We start from the raw sequence: 22,816 nt of genomic DNA, 5'->3' as shown, positions 1-22,816 counted from the left end.
GAGCAGGATGTTCTTCTTCATTTGTGTAAGGCCTCTGAAAAGCAAGGCCCTTGCTGAAAGTATCCATGAAAGGCTCATTCCAAGGCTGCAAAAAAACAACTGTTTCTGTTTAAAAGTGATCATCCACTTACAGTATGTATGTGTACTACATTCAGTGTCTGCCAATAAACCCTTGTACTTCACATACTTTACGTTACACACTGATAAATTGTTCTTGGGTGTACATGACTTATGTTAATCAATGGGGAAATACAAGAAAAAGACCTAAATAATCAACTTCTCCTGAGATAATCATGCAAACCTTCCACCGTTGTTTCAAATGTACCCGTCCAAGCTCAGAGGGAGACATTTTGTTTGAAAGGAGATCTGATTGAAGAGGAATTAAGAATAAAGGGAGAGATCAAATACATTCTGAAGAAGGTATTAATCAGCAAGAGATGGCACCTATTTACAACCTCACCTCCAAACCCGCTGCTCATCAATCTTCATCCACAGAGAGCAGTGGCCCCTCCCAAATGAACGCCTCGCTTCCAATCCATCCACGTGTTTGCCCTCCCCCCCCAAAAATATTCCCTTTGTCATAACCCATCACCCCCCCTGCCACTCATTTTCCCCCCTGTACCACCCCCTCCACTTCCTCTTCCTCCCACCGACAGTCCTAACCTCAGATTGGTGAGCACCAACAGGTGCCTGCCCCACAGGCTTCCGAGTACAAACACATTCCGCCCTCTCGTCACTCCCAGCACGCGCACCCAATCAGGCCATGGTTTTACCCATGCAGCCGTGGGCACAAGGAGAAGAAGAGAGACACAGTGACACAGCCTGAGGTGTGCATTTGTTCAATAGTTGTTTTCCGGGGTTCAGAAAGGTCTTTATTCTTTATTTATTTTCCTGAGTTAGGAAGGTGTGAGGAAGACTTTGGATCCATCTCCAGCAGCAGGTTCCAGGTGAAGGGGATTGTCTTGGTGTTCAAAGACCTGGGCTGTCGCAGGTAGACGGGCCTTTGACTGGCACATTAAAGACTAGGAAGATGCCATGACTGTCGTGATTGGACAATAGAAGATGGAAAACTATGTTAATGTGAGAATGAACATATTTGTCATCGTATGCAGCTGCCTTTGTCTCACGTTCACAGGTAAGGACATGTATATGAATGCGTACTATGGCTGCGTCTTTGTGAGTGACTGATGAACTCGGTTTTACATTGATATTAAAGGCAGTTTCTTTTTTTTTTTTTACTGGGCAGTCGGTCAGTGACACCATATATTGCAATATGGCTTTGTTCAATCGCAATATCGAGTCACTTTGAATGTTTTATGTCATACGTCAAATGTTTGTCTAAAATACACCATGGACTTGTTTCATCTGAGAGCAAATGTGAGTCATCTGACATTTATCCTCATAATTATCCATACCGACTGATCTGAAAATATATTATATATATATATATACATAGCAGATAAATTAAGAGTGTTTTGAGTGTTTATCTCACATTCCTCATCAGGTGAAACAGACAGAGAGAGAAAGAAAAACAAAAATGTTTGACAGTTCGACTTTGACCCTTAACCCCACCTAAGTAGGGGCTTGGAAAACAAGCTGCTGCCCTCTGCATGTTTACATTCCTCCATCTGTCCTTACATTACTACCTACAGTATTTCCTGTGGGACTGCTTCAAAGAGAACCCACTCCACCTCCATTGACTAGCGTACACGTGGGAGCGGAGGCTCTTGGGATAGTTACAGTATAATCAGATAACAGACAAGCATCCATCTACATTCTGTCATTTCACTTAAACTGGTATTGATCCAGCTACCTCTGTGTTTTTCATTTGGATAAAATCATAATTAGAATTGATTTGCAGGGACCGGTTCTTATCTGAGCGCTGCTAAAGTGCTCCGACTGTGACCCGACGACACCTCGGTGGGAGTGTGCGGCACAAAAAAGCTTCCCCGCATTAGCTGCTGACCTCCATAGAGGTTGGGATGGATTGTTTCTGTCCCTCAGCGACTCCTATAGCTCAGCGCGATTGTGCATCTGTTTTCCCCAAAGAGACGGGTCAAACACGCAGGATATGGGAGACGCAGCGGGAGAAAGTCCATAAAAAAGGAGTCATTACTGTACGTGCTGTCAAAATATGTTTACGTTTCACTTCTGGCTTCTGAGAACGTATCATGAATCACATTAGCAGATCATTGTTTGTTAATCAGAGTCTATTTTCGTCCCTGATGGAGCTAGTATCCCAGCCATCCCTTTGATCCCATTCCCCTGCTGCATATCAATTACATTAGCTCAGTCACCTTTGCTACCCATCGTACACCACCAGCATCTGCCCTGCTTCTTTCATATGTCCCGTCTGTCCTTTGGCTTTTCCGCGAATTTGTTCGGTCACATACTTGAAACCCAGTCCGTCCACAATGATTCATTCTTTAAAAAAATTTCAATAATGGTTTCTCTTACTGTGCCAGAATTCAGATTTGCCAGATTATCATTATTTCAGATGATAGTTATCAAAAAGAAATGAAATAAACAGTAGCAACTAGACATGGAAGTAAAGATGAGAGGTGGAACCTCTAAAAATCCAAAACCAATTGACACAGAATATATATTAAATAAAATAGCCAGTAGCAGCCAATCCATACCGAGTACACTGTATATGGGCATATAGTATATTTTTAGCCTTGCTCAATCTGGAGGGAACTGAACCTGTAACCACCGCAGACCTCGCTCACTGATCCACAGAGAGCAAACATGCTGCGGTCTGGATGGCTTAGCTCCACAAGTCGACATGGGATTTGTTCGCACGGTGGACTAATTTTAACTCTGAGGGATGGATGGAGGTGGTTTTTTTTAAGATTCAATAAGGTTTATTCTTTAGCCGTTAGCCCTGTGGTTTGGAAAGCACATACACAGTACAAGTGAAGGTGCATGACTGTGACTCTTCTTTCATGCAGGAGCCTCAGAAGTAGAGCGAAGGCTCCATAAGAAGCTCTTTCAGAACTACAACATGAAAGTCCGACCGGCTCATTACTGGGAGGACAAGGTGATGGTGCGCGTCGGGATGACTCTCTCTCAGCTCGTCAGCTTGGTAAACACCAACAACCTTATGACTTTCACTGTACATCAGGGGCCTCAAACTCAAAATGACCTGAGGGCCAGTGAACTTCTAGTCTGGTCAGGAGGGCCCAGCCTGGTCAAGTGAAAAAAGACTTGTTTTGTGATTAGAAATTAAAATCATATCTTGATAATCCATCCTGCTGTTGCTATTAAAAAATATTTAGGATGACATTGGACACCATTTCAAAGTAAAAGTGTTTTTGGTATATAGTTCACAACAACAACAAAAAAAAAATTTTTTATGGCATAAAATGAATCTGTAAATAACAAAAACCAACAGAAGTAAAACAGAATTAAAACACTAGACAAGCTTATACATAATAAATGTTGAATTTACTCATTTCAAAATAAGTGTAGGGCCGCAGGACATCGACTAGCAGGCCGCGAGTTTGAGGCCCCTGCTGTATATCAAGTTGTTAGACACAGCGTTATACAGTCTGTAGCCACAGTGTCATTATTATTTCATTCACTTCAAAGTAACAGCATTTTCATGCACCATCTCTTTGTTGTTGTTTCTGTTCCTCTCTCTGAATTTTTCTCTATCCAACTGTAGAATGAAAAGAACGGCGAGATGACAACCAACGTGTTCATGAATCTGGTACGAGCAAGAAAAAACATTTGTCTTTATCACGGAGTGAGCCACGCTCCTCTTGCTGCGACTCCTCTCTCTCGTCTGCTCTGTCGCTCTGCCCTTACATAGACTTGTCACTTTCTATAACCACAAATTATTTTGTGCTTTGTCTCTCGTATTCTGCGAGTCGCTGTTTCAATTCTGTTCCCTTTGCCCTTGCTGGGAATCCAGGGCGGGCTGAGTGGTTTGTGAGAGTGGTTTGTGTCAGGCTGTGTCAAGATGAGTGGGATTTGAGTGATATATCAAAGGGCAGGAGAAACAGGGATATAAATGACAGAGACATCGGAGCAACCTGGTCATAATTTCACCTCTTCTCTCTCTCTACCTCGTTTTCTAGGCCTGGACAGACTACAGGCTGTCATGGAACCCTAAAGAATATGAAAATATCAACGTTTTGAGGATTCCCCCCAACAAGGTGTGGCGTCCAGACATCTACCTCATAAACAAGTGAGTGTCAGCAGCCTCACTTATTGTACACATTTTATTATCATTATTATTATTATTATTGTACATGTTATTTGGATGTGTTTTTTTGAAATTTGAAATCCGTGAAATTTGGTATAAAGACATTTATGACACCCACAAAAATGTTAGTTCTCCTGTAAATCCGTGCGGTGCGAGGTCAAATTCTTGTTTATGTCCAAATATCTTGAACTGTTCCACTATGAATATATATACACAAGGGAATATTATTGGATAAAAAAAGTGTAAGCAGAATCTAAAATATGCTTCAACTCTCTAAGTGACCTCCTCATTTTGTACACAAGCATAGAAACACAAAGGAAGGACAATATCTTCATGTCCTCTGAACTCAGGACAAAGACGTCTCACTTGCCCACTGCAGTGATATGGGGGAATCCTAAAATGCTTTGCACAGATGGTTTAAAAAGGCTCACACTAGGTATAATGTGTCAGGATTTCGCAATGTGGACATGGAGGAAGTACAATCGGACGGGTCAAGGGACGACACCTCATTCGATTGTGTTTTCCCACAGTAACGACGGTCAGTTTGACGTGGCCCTGTACGTCAACGTCTTGGTTTACAGCGACGGGACGGTCAACTGGCTTCCTCCAGCCATCTACCGCAGCTCCTGCTCTATAGAGGTGAAGTCAGCCATGTCCCCTTGTGTGTTCCACGTGTCCTCGTGTCATGCTAGGGCTATAAAAAGCTAATATTTCAGTCCATTCATTCGTCTCTGCATCTAACATCCTGCAGGTGGCGTACTTCCCATTTGACTGGCAGAACTGCAGCATGGTTTTCCGCTCCTACACCTACGACGCCTCTGAGGTGGACCTGCAGTACTTCCTGGATGATAATGGCAATGAGATTCAGGAGATTGTAATTGATGAGAATGCGTTCACTGGTTAGTGCCTACAGTACCTTGTTACAGTCCTGTTATAGCACAACCTCTTTTTAAACGGCGTATAGTGGAGTATAGTACATTGCATCTCCCCCTCTGTCTCGACTCCACAGAAAATGGAGAATGGGCCATCTGTCACAAACCCTCGAGGAAGAACATCAAGGAGGATCTGTACGAGGACATCACCTTCTATCTCATCATAGAGAGGAAGCCTCTTTTCTACATCATCAACATCATCCTGCCCTGCATCCTCACCAGCGTGCTGGCCATATTTGTCTTCTACCTGCCTCCTGGAGCAGGTCAGCACATCTGATATGTTTTGACAATGTAGCTACAAATCACTGTCGGGGGGGAGGGAACAGGACACGCGACTACTCTTTGATGCATTGTCTAATGTCATGACTAGAAGCATGCGTCTAATGTGGACTACTTTAGGATTCAATGGAGGATTTATTGATATATTACGGTTCGAAGGAAAATGACCTTGACCAAGGATCTACTTTGTCAATCTTTGGCCTCGTGTCAAGCTTCGCTGACATGGTGGGAAAGAAAAAAAGAAAAAGATATGACTATGCAGACTGTTTGGCTCATGTAAATTGCGTGTTTGAGTGATTTGTACAGTAATCAACTTTTGTGCGGAAATGTTACGGATGAAATTGCCAAATCCATGTTCCCCCACGTCAAACTGTCGATTCTGCCCTTGTCAACATGAAACAGAAGCTAGCAGGGTGAACGTTTGCTGCTTCACTGTCATAATTAATTCTCAGAGCCATGCCTGTCGTCTCTGCAGGAGAGAAGATGACTCTCTCAATTTCTGTCCTCATCGCTCAGACTGTCTTCATGCTGCTGCTGGCTGACAGAGTCCCTGAGACCTCGCTCGCCATCCCAATTATTGTCAACTATGTCATGTTCACCATGATCCTGATCACCTTCTCTGTCATCCTGAGCGTGGTCGTCCTTAATCTGCACCACCGAACACCCAGCACACACATCATGCCAAACTGGGTTCGAATGGTGAGGCTGGTTCTTCCAGATTCACTTACATTTTGCGCTATTCTGGTAACTTTGACCATCCTGATTTTTGGAAATGTGCAGGTGTTCATTCACTTCCTGCCCAAGTATATTGGCATGATGAGGCCAAACCCAGAGGAAGACGTGGTGAAGAAGGAACCTAACGATGACACGCCGATGCGAAGCTTCAATGGGCGCCACCCTGGAGGAGAATACTTCTTTCGTAAGATCAACCTTGATCTCGTCATACCCTGGAGAGACAGGTAGGCACTGATTTATTGACAAGGAATCTACAAGAGGGATGACTATCAAAAACAAGGGTCCACATCAGTCGAGCATTCCACACGTGGACCTAATCTCACAGTTTATTTCAAAGCATTTGCATTTCCTTATATTTGCCATCTACTTTATTGCACCTTTTGACCAAAACAAGAGCGTGTCACCAACCAGGAAGCCTGCTCAGTCGGTGCATAGGGTCCGCATGGACTAAAACTGGACATGTGGACCCATTTTTTGTCCACGTAGCAACGCAGTAAATTGGGTGGACGACAATTTGGACGTCATATTGACGTGGAAAGTATAATCCAAGCCGTAGAAGATTCACTGATGAGTGGAACCATACAACTAGTTCAGATATAAAAGGTACTTTATTTCACTGGATGGGATTCAAATACAAACCAGGCTCTTGAAAGAGACGAAGTGTCAAAACAGTAAAAAGCTCAAGAACCTGAAGTTATCACCCTGGGGCTCCTCCAATCTGATTCAGCCCGTTTCCAGGCTAAGATGTGCTGATCCTAATGTTACACCAGGGAAAGGTGTTTCTATTAATGTTAATAAAACCCAACACAGCCATGAATCTTCCATGTGCAGCGTGCCAAACTGTGACTGTTGGATGTGATGCCAGACCAGCTATTATAGTAAAGTACACAATGTGCTAGACTTGGCAGAATTGCAGCTATCACCACAGCAGCTCAGAGAATCTATCAAGAAAGTATCCATTTACATTTCCTTTAACTTTAGATATTAAACAAAAGATATCCAGACAACCAACACACAATAGCACGGATCCATTCCATACTATTTGTCTTGAATAAAAGCCCGAGCCTTCATTTGACACTCACAACACCCAAAAGCAAGAGTCATAACCTGAGCTTATCCATCTAGTCAAGACCAAAAGATGCATCTCACTTTTCTTGTTCAAACACACAGGCCTCACTCTGGTTGATGTACTAGTCAGCCTTTGCTTTGCCGGCCAGCACAGGCATTCTAACCTAGCTAAAGCTGGGCATCTCTCACTCCATTCCAGAGGCATCAGATTCAGCTCGAGCTAAGCCCCACTCCCCCGTCTGCAGTCGCCACTCACTGAGCCTCTGTTTAGGTTAGGCATTAGGGGATAATCCAACAGAAAGGAGGTGGAGGCAGGAACTGAAGAATAGATCGGGGGTCAGATGAGTGGATGAATAGACAGACACTGAGTGAACAGATGGACGTTCATCCACCTTTCTTTATGTGGTCATTCGGTCTTGAGGTTAGTATGAGCGAGCGTCGTCCTAGGCAGCATATTTATGACAATTCCCTGTGATGTTTGATGATGTGAGCTACATACACATATTATTCAACTGATGTCACTGAGGGATTGAAAAATCTGTTTAAATAACACAGAGCGTGTAACCGGTAATCTGTCACAAGTCAGTGCATCAGTCGATTGTGCGTATGTATATGTACAGTATGTGTGTGTGTCACAATGAGAAGGGGTCATTGTGTCTGTGGTAATGAATACAAGCCGTGGAATGCAGATGGCATGCAGCTTGTAAGGCACCACATAGTTATGTTTTGAGTTGTGGGTACACACACACACACACACACACACACACAGGCTCGTGGTCACCTGTTTTTATTGTCCCACAGTCCATCTGTTGTCACGCCGTCTCCCTGTGACACCGATAACTTGTGCCGCTTCTCCTTCTCTCTGACACATAATAAACGTGTGCAGCTGTGTGCACTTCATGCATGGACGGACTGTATGTAGATTTGTAAGTGAAAATGACCCTGTGTGTGTGTGTGTGTGTGTGTGTGTGTGTGTGTGTGTGGCTGCGGGGGCTTCTTCGGAAGGTGACCCATACGTGCCCTTGAAATCTCAGTGCGTCCGTCAACATATGATGAAGACACGGTTTTACGCCTGATGGTTTAATGGTAAAAGACTTGTTACGCAAAATAGTAATAGAAATTAAGACAAGAAAAAATACTTAATTACGCTGCTCCAGTTGTCAATGTGTCTAATACAAAATGTATTCACACATTTTGTATTAGACAGTAGAGACAGAAGTGTAGATATAGTTATTTGTTATATGTAAGTTCCATTGTACGCCAGGATATTTTGATGACGCAACAGCTAATTGTTTTTATCCCTCGTGCGTTTTGCTTTTCCCACATGTGGCAAAGAGATCACACATTTCATCACAGTATATCCAGTAATGTGACATGAAGCTGAAGGATAATTGTGTCCAGGGTTGTTATGTAAACAGACAGTATACACATGCCAGAAGGGGCCTCATACATCCCCCCTCTTACATAGTGACAATCTGATTAGGTTGTAATGGTACATGACTGGAATAATGACATAGTATTGGAACTTTAAGATGCAGTAAACCAGTGTATAGGAATAAACACTGAGACCGAATAAAAAAAGGATTGCCTTTCACTGCGACTTGTTTACCTGCTGGAATTCAGCTCAGTTGTGATGTAAAATCATGAATTACATAGGACACAGCCCTCTGGTGGGCCTTTAGGGTGCTGCAGGTGGGCCATGAGGTGTCATTAAAAATGTAATTTTTAATATAATAATATTCTAATTACAGTGGCATGTTTACAATACATTTTAAGAAAGCAAGAGATTTTAAGTGCAATCTGGGAAATAGTAAACACCCTGTATAAAGTGCAGTCAGGTGTGAGCATACTTCAAACAACATTTTCAAAAGTCAAGGCATGTGTTCTATGTTCTAATAAGAATACTGTGAATAGTCAATAGCCTCACTTTCTGCTCACTAATGTGTTTTTCTTCATTGCACAGCTGTGGGTGGTAAAAAAAATGAAGAGGGCAAAGGTCGCGGCATCACGTAATTGTCAGCCAGTGGTCAGGGGAAGTTCACGGTTCTACTCGTCAGTGGCCAGAGGGCACATAGTACATAATGCATGAAACCAAGAGGCGACACTGACACCTGCATCTGTGCTGCATGCGCCCTCCACTGGCCAGATAATGTCAGTGCTGCTTTGTGAACAAGGCTCTGCTTGTGAGTTGCACAACGTGACGCTGGTGAAGCATTTTTGTAAAGAGAACTACAAGGGCCACTAATTAACATACAAATGAAAAGATAATGGTTCATATTTCAATCATGCTATGCACCATCATTTCATATATTTTTTTCAATGTATTTTTAATTTAATATAATTCATTTCACAGCGTGAGTCTACACACGTGTTCATTCCAAACACATTATGATCCAAAAGTACGTTATTTACTGAGAAACTTGGCAAAGAAGAAGTTCTGCCTAAAATAAGCTTAACACCTACAAATAATTCAATCGTATATCCTCATAGCTAGAAAACAAGATACAAAATTCAGTATTTAAAATGGTGAAGTTTGTACAAATACCTGCATACATAGCACGGCACTCATAAGATAAAGTGCGACCTTCCCTTCCCTATACACTTGAACAATAGCACGACCCTGACTCTCTTAAAAACCTGTTAAAACCTGTGTTTGTTCCACTCATTTCCTGCTGACATTATCTGCTGTGAAAAAAGGTCGGTTACACCAGACAGGCAGAATTCAAGACCCTGAACTATCCCTGTAGTGTTTTGGAGCTTTTACTGCATGTAACATTGTTGTGTAGCCAGTGTTTTGTTCCTTGGCAGCCCACTGTCTAACTGTCTTCTCTTAGGTGCGAGGACACAGTGCAGCTCCAGCGGTTCCCGAACACTGACAACTACTGTCTGATCCTCCCTCCCAACCTGAAGTCAGCCATCGCCGCTGTAACATACATGGCTGAGCAGCTGAAGAAGCAGGACACGGATGACACGGTGGGAAATGTGCACGGCACGACACGCCACGGCGCACACACACACACACACTCACAGGCAGCTACTTAATCATTCAGTCTGTCTGTCTGTCTGCCTGCCTGCCTGTCTGTCCTTCCTCAACACAGTGTTTCAAACATGCACCACTGATGTTCTTATGTCACTGCACCCACACTGTACGGAACAATGCTGACACTGCACACTGAGTGCTTCTGAATATGTGTGTGTGTGTGTGTGTGTGTGTCCTTCCAGATGACAGGAGACTGGCAGTTCATTGCTCTGGTGGTGGATCGTCTCTTCTTGTGGCTGTTTGTCATCATCACCACACTGGGAACCCTGGCTATGTTCTTAGATGCCAGTTTCAACTACACTCCCGATAACCCCTTCCCTTAGACCACACACACACACACATGCACGCATACTCACACGTACATGTTAAATATTTATACCGTCCACTTCTAAAATGTAACGTGAGGTCAGGTTGTGAGTTGCATTAACACATTTGCATAAATAGTAGCACATGTATAGAAGAGGTTCACTCGTACGCGCAGACATTGTATTTGTCCAAATCGTGTTTTTCCGTCTCTTTATTTGAGTCTAAAAACTTGAAATAAATGTTTTTTTGAACGTGTCCGTGGTTGTTATTTGAAATGCATTTGAAACTACGTAGTCTGTTTTCAACAGTAATGACACTTCACTCACTGTAATGTACAGTAATGTCGTGTTAATGGAAAAGACAAATGAATATAAAGGGCACATTTTTTCGAAAAATTAATGCAGCCATCAACAACCTCTGTAAAAGACTTGTTGATAATAAACAACAAAAAATAATAACTGTTCAGTTTAAGAAAACACCATTGTTGTTTCAAATGCATAAATCATGTGCCTTTGGCCCAACAATCTAATAATTTTATGGTCAAATTGGACAGATTCTTGGACTTTCAGCTGCGTTGACTATGGCTCTCTCTACATGTATTCTGTATTCTATGACAATCATTCGGTAAAATAGCAACAAGATGTAAAAGCAAACCATAAAGCACTGCAACATGATTAAAAAGACGACCTAAGAGACCACAATGAGACAACAAACAAGACTTTTGAGACACAAAACAGTCACAAGGGGACATGAAGCCAACATTTTGAATCGACACACATTTTTACTCATTTGACAAACACGCTAGTCCTCTTTGTATCTAAATCCCAGTGGATTAAGTTAGTGCTCAGTGATGGGGCAGCATAAAGCCACAGTGTACAGCAACACCACTCCCACCTTCCCTCTGAAAGAGGATGAGAAGAATGAATCCACAAGACCAAGAACATAATCTAGTCCTGGTCCTGTTGTCCTGCAGCGGCACAAAAGCACAGTGTTGTTGCATAAGAAGGCCCAAGGATAGAAAAGACATGGGACGTGAAGAGAAGGGCGCCATACCCCTCATTTGCACACTCAGAGCTTTTCAGGGAAATGCCGCCAGCCCAGCATGTTTTATTGCGAATGCCTCAGTGACTTCCAAGGGCACTTAAAGGACTTCAATCATTAGATTTGCACTCTGCTTGCTCACTTCAGAAACCACAAGAGGCCTCAGAAACGGGAGGGAGAGCCCAGGAGAGAATGTTGTTAGTGTCTTACTTTGGGCTGATTTAGCTGTTTTCCCTTCTCACCTCCTATTGAAGCATTGCGCAACGGTTAAAACCAGCAAGACAAATGTGTGTTTACGCGTTTAAAAAAGAAAGTAGTGTACGGGGAAAGAGGTGGGGAGCAATGTTCTCTTTGTGTGCTTGCAATCCAGGACCTTTGTGGAAAAACAGCCGAGAGGACATCATATAAATCAGGTTACCGGTAGCAACTGCACTGGTAGGCCTGAGACTGGCCCCTGATCATCCTCTGCTCATCTTCCTCTTCTACATCAACAACACAGTTGTTAGTGTTCACCTTTTTTTTTTTAACCTATACATGAACGTCTCTCTATCATCACCTGTTTTTCACTTTCACATCCAGGACACACCGACTGTCGCGTCACTGTCAGACTGCGACCGATGACTTGGAACTACTGGCTCATTCTTCCCTGGCAACAATTTGGCATTCCTTGGCCCCCACAGCTCAACCTTTTTAAAAAAGACTTATAGCACAAGAGGCAGTGGGTGAAGGTGCAGGGAAAGGGCATGAACATGAGAAAATGAAAGAACAGTCTGCGGGGAGAGGAAAAGACAGGTTCAAGAGCAAAACCTCACAAAACCTCATTAACTCTGATAGGTAAAGCAGTCAGTAGGTGAGCACATTCCCATTAACTTGTCGGTAGGAATAACTTCCTGCGAGCTTATGGCTTATTACTTCCTCTCCCATTGCTGTAGAACTATTGTTGAGACACAGTGTGAAGTGACGCACGCCGCGGAGCTAAGCCGGATCTCTGATATGGACAATGTTTGCTATTGTCTCTTGTTTTGCAGGCCCCTTGATTCACTACAGGAAGTGGCCTGATGTAACAGATGTGTTGACTGAACAACAATGGTTGTACCTCTGGATTAATATCATTTTAACTATTTATTTATTTTAAAAGGCAGCAGGGACATTTCTTCTCACAAGATTTAATGGGGTCAAGAAAACTGACTCGGTTGAAATGTTATTTTCTTTCGCAAGCAGAATTTAACTTGTGTAGTCCTGGTCTTTGTCTCACTGTCCTAGTGTTAGTGTCAGTAGTGACAAATTGAATAACAATAACTAATAATCAATAATTATTCATGTTGAGGCGTGCTGTTACTGTCAATACTAAACAATAATGTTCTTTTCAGACTCTACTCTCCTGTGTTTTTACTCTTATTTTCATGTTTGAAATAAATAAATTCATGAGCAATCATATGATGTTGTGAAAAAGCAATCCCTTTTGTTTTTTTGCATTTATTCAAAGATTATCTGTTGCCAAACCTTATTTTTTAATCACGTTGGTTTGAAAACAGGTTCAATCCCTAGGCCCGTGTGTGACGTTCACCGACTGGATATACAGGTTCTACAATAAACCTCTGTATTGTATTGTCATCCGGCGGTTTAGAGCAACTCATTAGCACCTCAGTGAAAACAGAGAGGTCATGTATCTGCTTAGAGCCTGTCAGCAACATGTGAGTGATGATCTGGGCTCAAAGGACAGTTAAGCGTTTGGTCCACTTTGTACAGAGAGGTGGGATTGAGTTATAGCCGAGTTCTGGCTCAGTGGAGACTGTGTATCGTACATAGAGGTTTCACACGTCGTGCATATACAGACAGAAAAAGACTCAAAAGAATTGTGATGGTTTATATTCCTTGTTGATGCTCTTTACTGATGCTCAGTAACATGTGACTGGACTCTAAAATATTAATTGTTTCATATTTCCTGGTCTTTATTAAGCATGTTTACTGTTATATTACCTTTATTTTCCACGTTCTGCTGTTTCACTGCAAATTTAACAACTAATGGAGGATAACCTTGGCCTTAAAATTTCAGTTTGTCCGCACGCGCTTCAAGGAACTACAGTTATCTCCACATAGAACAAAAAAAGGATGCTGTACTTCTCTATTCACCAAGAATCCACTGGCTTTTCAAAATAAAAGACCTTTCGGGGCTGCTGTGGAAATGTGGCAGCACAAGATGGCTGCCTCAAAAAAGCAAGGCCCTTGTGTAAAGTTTATAAATTATTATAAACAATAATAAACAATAACACCTCTGATGGATTTAATTAGGCCCACCACATAATATCAACTTTTTTGAGTTATTTGTGTTTTCTGTCCATGAATAGATAGGTTTTGCATTATAAATATGTAATTATGACCTATATATTGTTATATATATATATATATATATATACATATATAAATATAGATAGATAGATAGACAGATAAAAGCACTTTTAAAAAAACACTTTTATGTTGAAATCTTGTGACAATTTGAGTTGAAGACCCCTGTCCTAAATGTTACACACTGGACCATGAAAAATTACATTTTGTATCATCATTTTTGAAAAGAACACTTTTTTAAAGTTTGTGGTCAAACAACGGTATTTAATAATAATATTTAGCATGAAATAAAGAGATTAGGTGAAAAACATGAGTGTGAAACATTTGGAAAAGGGTTAGAAAGAGAGGAACAACCTGTTGCTTCACTGGAAGCTGAGCTGATGTTTTCCAGCAGTCAGCTGGTGGACGCTGCAGGACAATTACACACCCACTTCACGCCATCACCCACAGTGTGATGCCCATCCCCGACACAAGACAAGACCCCCGGGACACAAGTCAGAGCGACGCGGATCCTTCAATGACCTTCAACAGGACTTGAGACCATTCTGCGGAGATAAGCGATTTTGCAGAGGCTGATACGGACACGTGATCCATTTGAAATAAAACTTTGGGTTGTTGTTTTTTTGTTTTTTTTACATAGAAAAAGAAGAAGCGGACTTTAAAAAGACAACGCGATGGCCAACTCCGGTGTCCAGCTGCTCGGATTTTTCCTGTCGTTAATTGGGATCGTGGCACTGATCATTGGGACTATTCTGCCGCAGTGGAAGATGTCCGCGTACATCGGGGACAACATCATCACCGCTGTGGCCATGTACCAGGGACTGTGGATGTCATGCGCCTTCCAGAGCACCGGACAGCTCCAGTGCAAAATCTATGACTCCATCCTGCAGCTCGACAGTAAGAATTCAACACAAGACGTTCACAAACCACAAACTGTCTTTTAAAGAGTCTTTATAGCCTCTCTTGGATGATCAAGGTGGTTTTCATCTGGCCCATGGTCCTATTGTGGTCTACATGTTGAAATGTCCCTTTTTTTCCCATTCTCCCAAATCAGAAAATGTGTTTTAAAGAGTCTTTAGGATCACTAGGGAAATGTAAACCAGTTCTGTGGTTTTTGACCTGAATCCTCATCCAAAGTGGTCTTTATGTGGAGATTTTTAGGCTTGACCCTGTTTCTAGCACATGTTAATGACAGTAAAAGTGACTTAACTCCCGAATGGTACGCTGCAAATCAGAAGCCAACTTCAGCCTCGTTTAAAACGAATATTTCTTTCCCCCACAAACTGAAAAACTGTGGACGCACCTGCTTCACCGAAATAAAACCGTAATCTGCTCCTGAGACCGTTATCACCAACATAATATAAGTATAGATTCCTACAGAAAAGTACAGGGAAAACTGGGGATAAGTCGACATGATACTTAGTCCAATATTAAATCGAAAAATATAAAATGTGAAACCCCTAAATTTCAGATAGGCGTCAAGAAGTACGGGCTGTAAAAATATGGGCCATGTTTCTTCATATTCTGCAGTTGGAACTTTGTGTTTTTGAGGTGGTAAAAGCATCAGCACAAAAGCATTTAAAAGATGCAACTACTGAATCAGACCGATATTGGGACTCGTATTGGCAGTGAACAAGAAAATTGGTTGTTGAGCCGTCGCTAGGACAAACAAAGTCTGACAAAGAAACTAAGAAGCTAAGGCGGGTTCAAATGCTTTGCCCAGAAACCTCACCCACCTTCAAGGGAACCCACCTCCCACCTTCTCACACGTAAACTCCACAACACTCATAACAGAAGATGATTTATCATCCAGGCGTGGTGGCGGTGAAACACAAAGAAAGCTTTGGTGCCATTTCATACAAGGAGCTCGCTGTAATCTTACGGTCTCAGATCTAAGTGAATTACTATGGTTTTGGTTGAGCTGCTTTACCAACATGGAACATGGTCCAGATCAGTTCAGTTGGGGTTGGATTTTCCCATGATCTTAACGTTTAATGACTCATGTTGTGACTCTGCGTCCCTGAATTTATTGTTTCACATTTATCACTATTTTATAGAGTCTCCCTCTCTTCCTCTCTCTCCTCTACATCCTCCTCCCTTCTGTGTCCCTCTTCCATCACCACTCTTCCCCCTCCTGACCACTGCAGGGTTTTTGTTTGTTTCGGCAGGGCAGGGATGGCCTAGACTGGCACAGACTGGTTTGAGGTGGACAGAGGGTGGGGAAGATGGGCCACCCTATTGTAGGTTTATAGTACGAGGGAGGGGGCTGGGGGGGGTTTGACAGATGAGGATCCTGGGATCCTGACTGTAGGTTTTCTTTTTTTTTCTTTGTGTCCTAGTGTCCATTCATGTGTATCCCAGGGTTTCTCTTCTAGGAAAACATTAAACTGTCCTGAAAGGACCATTTGATTTTAATTCACGACATCTGGACACACTCATAAAGCCTCTTTAATAGGACATGGGTGGTTTATTACACATCATTTTCTATTTTGCGCTTTGTGAATAAGATTCATTATTTGACTTTTACTGTTCGTTGTCTTCGTTGCCAAATGCATTTTTAACCTTTTCAGGCCACATTCCACTGACACAACATACATCTATCTATTCTCGGCCTCCGCCTCACTGAACGCCGGCCGTTTTCTTCTCAAACGTTCTTTTTCATCAGGTTCACTTCAGGCCACTCGTGCCTTGATGATAGTCGGCATCATTGTGTCCGTCGCAGGCCTGGGTGTGGCATGTATGGGAATGAAGTGCACTACCTGTGGGGGGAGCGACAAACTACGCAAGTCCCGCGTGGCCATGACAGGAGGCATCATCCTCCTCGTAGGCGGTGAGTGTGGTCCTTTATAACAACCCATGATACCAAACATGTACTTGGTTGTGCATCAAAGGAAAAACATTAATTCTCTCTAAATGGATGACGCTTGTGATGACTGCATTGTCCAGTAAGAAGTTCATCATCTATGGTAAAAACACTCTAACATAGACCTGGTTGCTATATATAATATACCAAGTTGCACAATCTCACCCTTCTATCCCACAGTTGCTTAGATCTCTGCATCATAGGTAGGAGGAAGTTTGATGTTTGGTCCAAAAAGCTTTCCTCCCACTCTCCTGCCCTTGTCCCTCAGAAGTCACGTGACTGAACGGGAGCAGTGTTCCTGGCACTGGTTCTAATATAAGGGGTCAAAGGAGGAGATCAGAAATAGAAAAGCTATAGAACTGCGCTGGTGATAAAAGGACTGACGGCTGACTTTCTCTCTTTTTAGGGCTCTGTTCCATCGTGGCGTGCTCCTGGTTTGCTCACAACGTCATCCGGGCGTTCTATAATCCCTACACTCCTGTCAACACCAAGTGAGTGACATCAAAAACAAGTACAAGAATGAAATGATGACCTTTAGATTGTCTAATAGAGACGATAACGGATCACACTAAAGGGACTCTTGTTGTGAATTTACTTGTCTCTTCTAAAGTAACAATTTTCCCACTCTTTCCCTCAGGTTTGAGTTTGGTGCGGCCATCTTCATCGCCTGGGGCGGCTCCCTCTTAGACGTTCTTGGTGGGGCCATGTTGGCTGCTTCCTGTCCAAGGAAGAAGCAGGTATCCAAATATCCGTCCATGGCCAGTTCCCGCTCTGGTGCTCAAAGCGGCACCAAGGAGTACGTCTGAATGTCTCGCCTGAACACGAACACCGCCTGGAACATGGGACAAAGTTCTCCCTGCAGCGCCACAGAGGAGTAACACGGGAAGCTTTACGGGAAGATGTATGTCATAAACAGATGCAGAGAAAATGAAATTGGACTTTTATTGTACTTGGTGTTCAGGCCTGTGATTGCCCCCGTGATTATCAAGCTGCAATCTCACTTATTTCATGAATGATGTCTCACACTCTGTCCACACATTCCACGATTGTTTACAAGAAGGCTTCACAAACACATTATAATTGGATCCCCTGACTTAATAGACAAACCCCCAGGGTGCAACATCATGAATAGTAGCCTAAATGATACTACTATAGCCAACACTTGCACGTCTATGTTAGAAATGGCGTCTATTAGCGTTCGCCGTGTAATTGAAAGTAATCAATCCCAGTTTGGTGCCTAGGCTACGAATCGGGGGCTTGTACAACACAAGTCGGGGTGACAATGCAGTGTTTTATACGAGCCGTTGGTGGTTCTGAAAATAAATGTTGTGATGTTGTGAGCAGGGTGTGACTTCACACACAGGACTCACTGTGTAGGGTGAGCGAATCACACGGGCCTTTTACTACGACGTTCAACGACAGGTTCCACACCTCTTCATACCGGTCTGTTACAAACCCTGCTCAGCAATGAAATATTTCATGATGTAGTCACCGTGCCACGATCGCCCTCATAGTTTCCATATGAGCCACTGTGAGGATAAAGTGCCTCTATTTATTTAGTCAAACATAGCCTTTTGCTCCTGTGTAGATTCACATACTAGTTTAATGTGGCCATTTGTAGCTTTCTTTAAGGTTTTTCTTTTTGTTTGTTTTTTATGAGATATAAGATGTGTTATGCTCGAAAAAGCATCTGCTGTTTTTATGTAATTTTATACACATGGCTTATTTTAGCACATACTGGTATAATAAACTGAAGGAAAATGTTTAACATGCACAACAGTAATAAAGACACTGCAACAATGTCAATGGTGTGGTCATAATATAACAGGTCATTATACAGCAGATTTGTTGAAATAGAGCTTGACCAAACAGCATATGCTAGCATATTAGCAGTGATGTACATTAACTTAAGATGGGAGAGGCCCTCTTCACAATTTTAGTAGTTTGCTTCTTGCTAAATGGGTCTAACGTGTGACCTTTACTTGTACTGGAGTTTGACTTGTACAGGGTTGTTTTCATGTCCATATGAAGGTGACGAGTTTCTCATTAATGCACCCTTATATATTTATACACAACTTATAGATAAAAACAAATACGTAGCGCAAAAGACAAAATAAGTTTCTGAATTTTTACTGCGCAAAATGCAGAAAAAGTCTGATTTTGTTACCCTACATGCAGTACGGGAGTGTTTACTATAATGGAGTCAAATGAGTTAGGTTTTTTTTTTCAATCCAGCAAATTAAACTGCATTCACTGAGGCTGCACAAAGATTCTTCTTTTATTTCTCGAGATGCATATTACAAAAAAGTTGACCACTTTCATGCAAATGAGAACGGGATCAAAACAATGATCCGAGTCCGAGAATGAGCTGTGAGATGGTGTGCTTTCATGATGCGGAGTGAACCAGTTCCCAATTTCACAGATAAGTAACAAATCTTTAAAATGACATTGCAGAGATGACATGATGTCATTCCAAAGTCCACAGCAAATCTTTAAACCACCAAAAAAAAAAAAAAAACTGTTAGGATTGTCTCAGCAATAAGAGCAAATCATAGGCTGCTTGTTTTCATCGTCTCATACTGTAATTGTAAAGGCAGACATTATATTTTAGTGGTCAGTCTACACCTTAAAGACACACTGACGCTATGCGCCTGTAGCTCACAAACATGTGTTGTGTCAATCTGATTCAGCATCAAATATCCTTTGGCATTTCTACCCAGCCCCCCACCCGCCCCACCGCAAACGTTGACACCTGTCCTTTTGATCAACATGCCATTGAAAACAAACACAACCTCCAGAAATGTGCTGTTGTTGTGTTGTGATACTTTACTGCTGAGTCTGCAGCCCAAGCAAACAATGAGCCCAAGCTGACTCAGCATGATCTAAAGAGAAAACCGGTGGCGTGGTCTGAAATACTACTACACGCAGTAGCCCTTAATAACAGGATATACCAGTTACATGTCCTGATGCTTTTGAACAGACTCCATGCATAGAATTCTGTAACATGTCACTGCACATAACAGGCATTCCCACAAAGTGCACTATTTGGAAACACAATAAATCTCAGTTACAGATGACAGAAGCAATATCCATTCACAAACAAGTAAAAACCATGTAGAAGCCATGACAACACACACATCTCAAGTTCTGAAAAAAAATAAAAAAAAAATAATTAGCTGCAGTCATTTTTTTTTCTTCTTCTTCTTCTATAAATAGCAAGCTTTCATCCACTGGAAAATAGTACATCACTTGCATCACTGTGAGAGTAGAGAATGATAGTCATTGCACAACCAAAGCTTAATGTTTTACCTGTGTGATACACATTAACAGGCGTATGTTCCCTCTCACAACCATTGCACAGAAAAATCAGAAACCTTCACCAGTGAACAGGCAGCGAGAGGCTGATTTACATCTGACCCTTTGCTCAGTGCAACTTTAGAAATATAGCCCTTATTAAGACGCTCTGAAAAAATATAGACATTCTTTATCCAAACCCTTCTCCAGTCCTCATAATCTGCCACCCACTGAGGTGCAAAGTGGGGAGGGGGGGCCGATGTGGTACAATTAATTCACAGTATGACCAAAAGTTAAGTTAAATAAACATTATGTACAATCAAAGACTCGGCTTCAGCTGGCACTAAATGAGCCGGTTTTATGCCGCGTTGAGCCATCGGACACTTCAGTAGGACACTTGACAGGATCAAGGTCAAGATCACTGACTGAGGTTTGGCCTTCCCAGGGGATTTCATATTTAACCTTTTTCATTTGGCACTTCATGGTGAAGTTTAGGAGATGGGAGAAAGGGAAACAGGACACTGCCCGTTGTTGTTCATGATGTCGTCCAGGTCTTCATCGTCCAAGTCCACTGCGAGAGAGAGGGAACGGACAATGGTGAGGAATTTGCAAATGAACAGTTTCAAACATTAGACACTGTCAAAATGAAGATTAAACACATTTATGTAGAAGTTGACTTTAAGCTTTATATGTATCTTGCAAACATTTTAAGTGACATCTGAGGAAACAAACGACTACTTGGGATATTTGAATATCATTTTCAAACACACTGCCTATCAGAAACAGCAGTTTATGTAAATGTTTACACGAAACAACGTCTACTTGAGCAAAGCCTTAGCCACATATAGGTCGAGACTATCAGGTATCCTAAAATATCAATGTTGTTCCAAAAAAATGGGTTCTTCCTCCAGAAATGGTCAGTTCATCATTGTAGCACTACAAAAGCTGAATTTGCCAAATACATCAATGCATAATGGGAGGTGTGGGCATTCTCATTCATTTCAGTGTGTTCCAGTCATTTATTTTCTTTCCCAAGTGCATATAATGCCCCTTATGCTGTTTACAGTGCACTATTTTAACTTGCAGCAATAGAATTGAAGAATAGCATTTGCGTTCTAATTTCTCTGAATCTCTGTTTTACAGAGTAAATTTAAATAAACTTGTAGACGAGACCTATGACACATTGTTATTCTATATGTGGTTATATGTCATGTCATGCCACCCCCCAATTAATAATGAGGTGGCTCTTTTTTCCACTCTGACCCCGACAACGTATAGGCACGCCACTGGAGAGTGACGTCATCACTCTGTCACGTGTCATGTATACAATTCACTGGATTCACTGGGATAAAGGTTGGTCTAAAAAGTGACATCCACACCTTTCTTTGACCGGCCGATTTGGCCCAGTTTGGGCGCCCTCTGCCCGAGTCTCTGAGGGTTGGGCCCGCCGCCGTGGCCGCTGACCTGTGGGTGCCCCGGGTTGTACTGTCCAGCCGGACCGGGCTGCCGGGGTGGCCCGCTGGGAGGGATGAGCTCGGGGATTCCTGAAGCTCCGTACATGTCCACAGGACGGCTTTCTCCTGTTTGGCCACTAGATGTCCGCACACACGGAGCTTTGCGTCGTGTCGAAAAGCCTCTCACTTCCGCAATGGCATTCAACAATGAATGTATGACAACAGACGACAAAACGCAGCCAAGAACCCAGAGAAAGTCCCCGCCGCCTGAGAATCAAATAAAAACGTTGGTCAAAAAATAGCTGTCACGCGTCAGCGAGCGGTGCGCTTTTGGCAAGTGCGCAAAAACACTTGTGCGCAGTTTACGCTCAAATTAACACTGCACTCGTGTGCTTTCCGCTGCATCAATACAAGCAGGTGTAGCAAATGCCTTCCTGGCCATTTACAATAGCCGAGCGCGACAGTAACGTGTCTTCCGTCTGAGCTGTCGCTCCGCGCCTGATTATAAAACCAACATTAACTTCCTCCAGAATCCTTCACAAACACTGCTGAGTATGGATGAATGTGGCCTTACCTCTTCTTCGCTGAGGCCGCAGTTTGGAGCCGAATCCGGTAGAAGCGGCTTCCGAGAGCTGTGTTGTTGTTTATCAGAGCTCTCGTCTCCCTCTCTCCCTCTCTCCCCCTCTCTCTCTCTCTCTCTCTCTCTCTCTCTCTCTTGGCAAAACGCCGAGGAAGCGTCGATTTAAAGGGGCCTCCCGTCGTTTTCTCGCCTTGAGGATTTCCTCGAATTGTGTCTCGACTAATAACGTTCTGTGTGCGTCACCGCGAGGTTGATCTCGGCTACACTTATTACAGTGGACGTGTGTTAAAGTTTCGATGCTGCGGGGCGTAATTACGCACCTCCAGTTATGACAGAGTGACTCAGGCGACGGCCAATCACGAGCACCGTTTAATAAGTCACTGTAAACCCACATGACATGTAATTGTAATGTCCAGAGGCAGCAGTTCTGGTCAGATCTGCAGGCAAGTACCCAGGACACACATCTTAAAAGACGCTGTCCAGTGTTTTCAAAGGTTTTAGAATATATTACTCATTGACTGACATGATGCAACAAGCTGACGCAGAGCACGATTATATTCTCCAGTGAAGATGAAGCTAATATAGAGAACAAGTAGAAGATTTAGTCAAGACTAATAGCAAATAAAATGGGAAGGGAATCAGTGTATAAAAACTAGATAATAAGGAGT

The 22,816-nt window shown here is 42.6% G+C and overlaps 3 protein-coding genes across 3 annotated transcripts; 2 read left to right on the top strand and 1 right to left on the bottom strand.

The window, feature by feature from the left end:
• The first annotated feature begins 685 nt into the window (after window positions 1–685).
• On the top strand, window positions 686–10,825 carry chrnb1l (cholinergic receptor, nicotinic, beta 1 (muscle) like). The gene is made up of 12 exons (XM_044020339.1): window positions 686–827; window positions 901–1,135; window positions 2,952–3,085; window positions 3,668–3,712; window positions 4,083–4,192; window positions 4,741–4,849; window positions 4,962–5,109; window positions 5,220–5,405; window positions 5,897–6,120; window positions 6,202–6,380; window positions 10,059–10,197; window positions 10,447–10,825. The coding sequence occupies exons 2-12, from the start codon at window positions 1,063–1,065 to the stop codon at window positions 10,585–10,587; spliced, it is 1,488 nt and encodes a 495-aa protein (XP_043876274.1). The 5' UTR covers window positions 686–827; window positions 901–1,062; the 3' UTR covers window positions 10,588–10,825.
• A 3,545-nt stretch (window positions 10,826–14,370) lies between these two features.
• Window positions 14,371–17,630, top strand: cldn7a (claudin 7a). The gene is made up of 4 exons (XM_044020711.1): window positions 14,371–14,854; window positions 16,623–16,787; window positions 17,227–17,311; window positions 17,458–17,630. The coding sequence occupies exons 1-4, from the start codon at window positions 14,632–14,634 to the stop codon at window positions 17,624–17,626; spliced, it is 642 nt and encodes a 213-aa protein (XP_043876646.1). The 5' UTR covers window positions 14,371–14,631; the 3' UTR covers window positions 17,627–17,630.
• A 1,444-nt stretch (window positions 17,631–19,074) lies between these two features.
• Window positions 19,075–22,264, bottom strand: si:dkey-112a7.4. Its single transcript, XM_044021464.1, has 3 exons — window positions 22,143–22,264; window positions 21,494–21,835; window positions 19,075–20,685 (listed from the first exon to the last, which is right to left on the bottom strand). Exons 2-3 carry the CDS (start codon window positions 21,672–21,674, stop codon window positions 20,606–20,608), a joined length of 261 nt encoding a protein of 86 aa, XP_043877399.1. The 5' UTR covers window positions 21,675–21,835; window positions 22,143–22,264; the 3' UTR covers window positions 19,075–20,605.
• Between the last annotated feature and the right edge of the window lie 552 nt (window positions 22,265–22,816).

Source organism: Solea senegalensis, linkage group LG3 (genome assembly GCF_019176455.1).
Source record: "Solea senegalensis isolate Sse05_10M linkage group LG3, IFAPA_SoseM_1, whole genome shotgun sequence".
NCBI lineage: Eukaryota > Metazoa > Chordata > Actinopteri > Pleuronectiformes > Soleidae > Solea > Solea senegalensis.
This window is presented reverse-complemented; position numbering and strand designations above follow the sequence as displayed.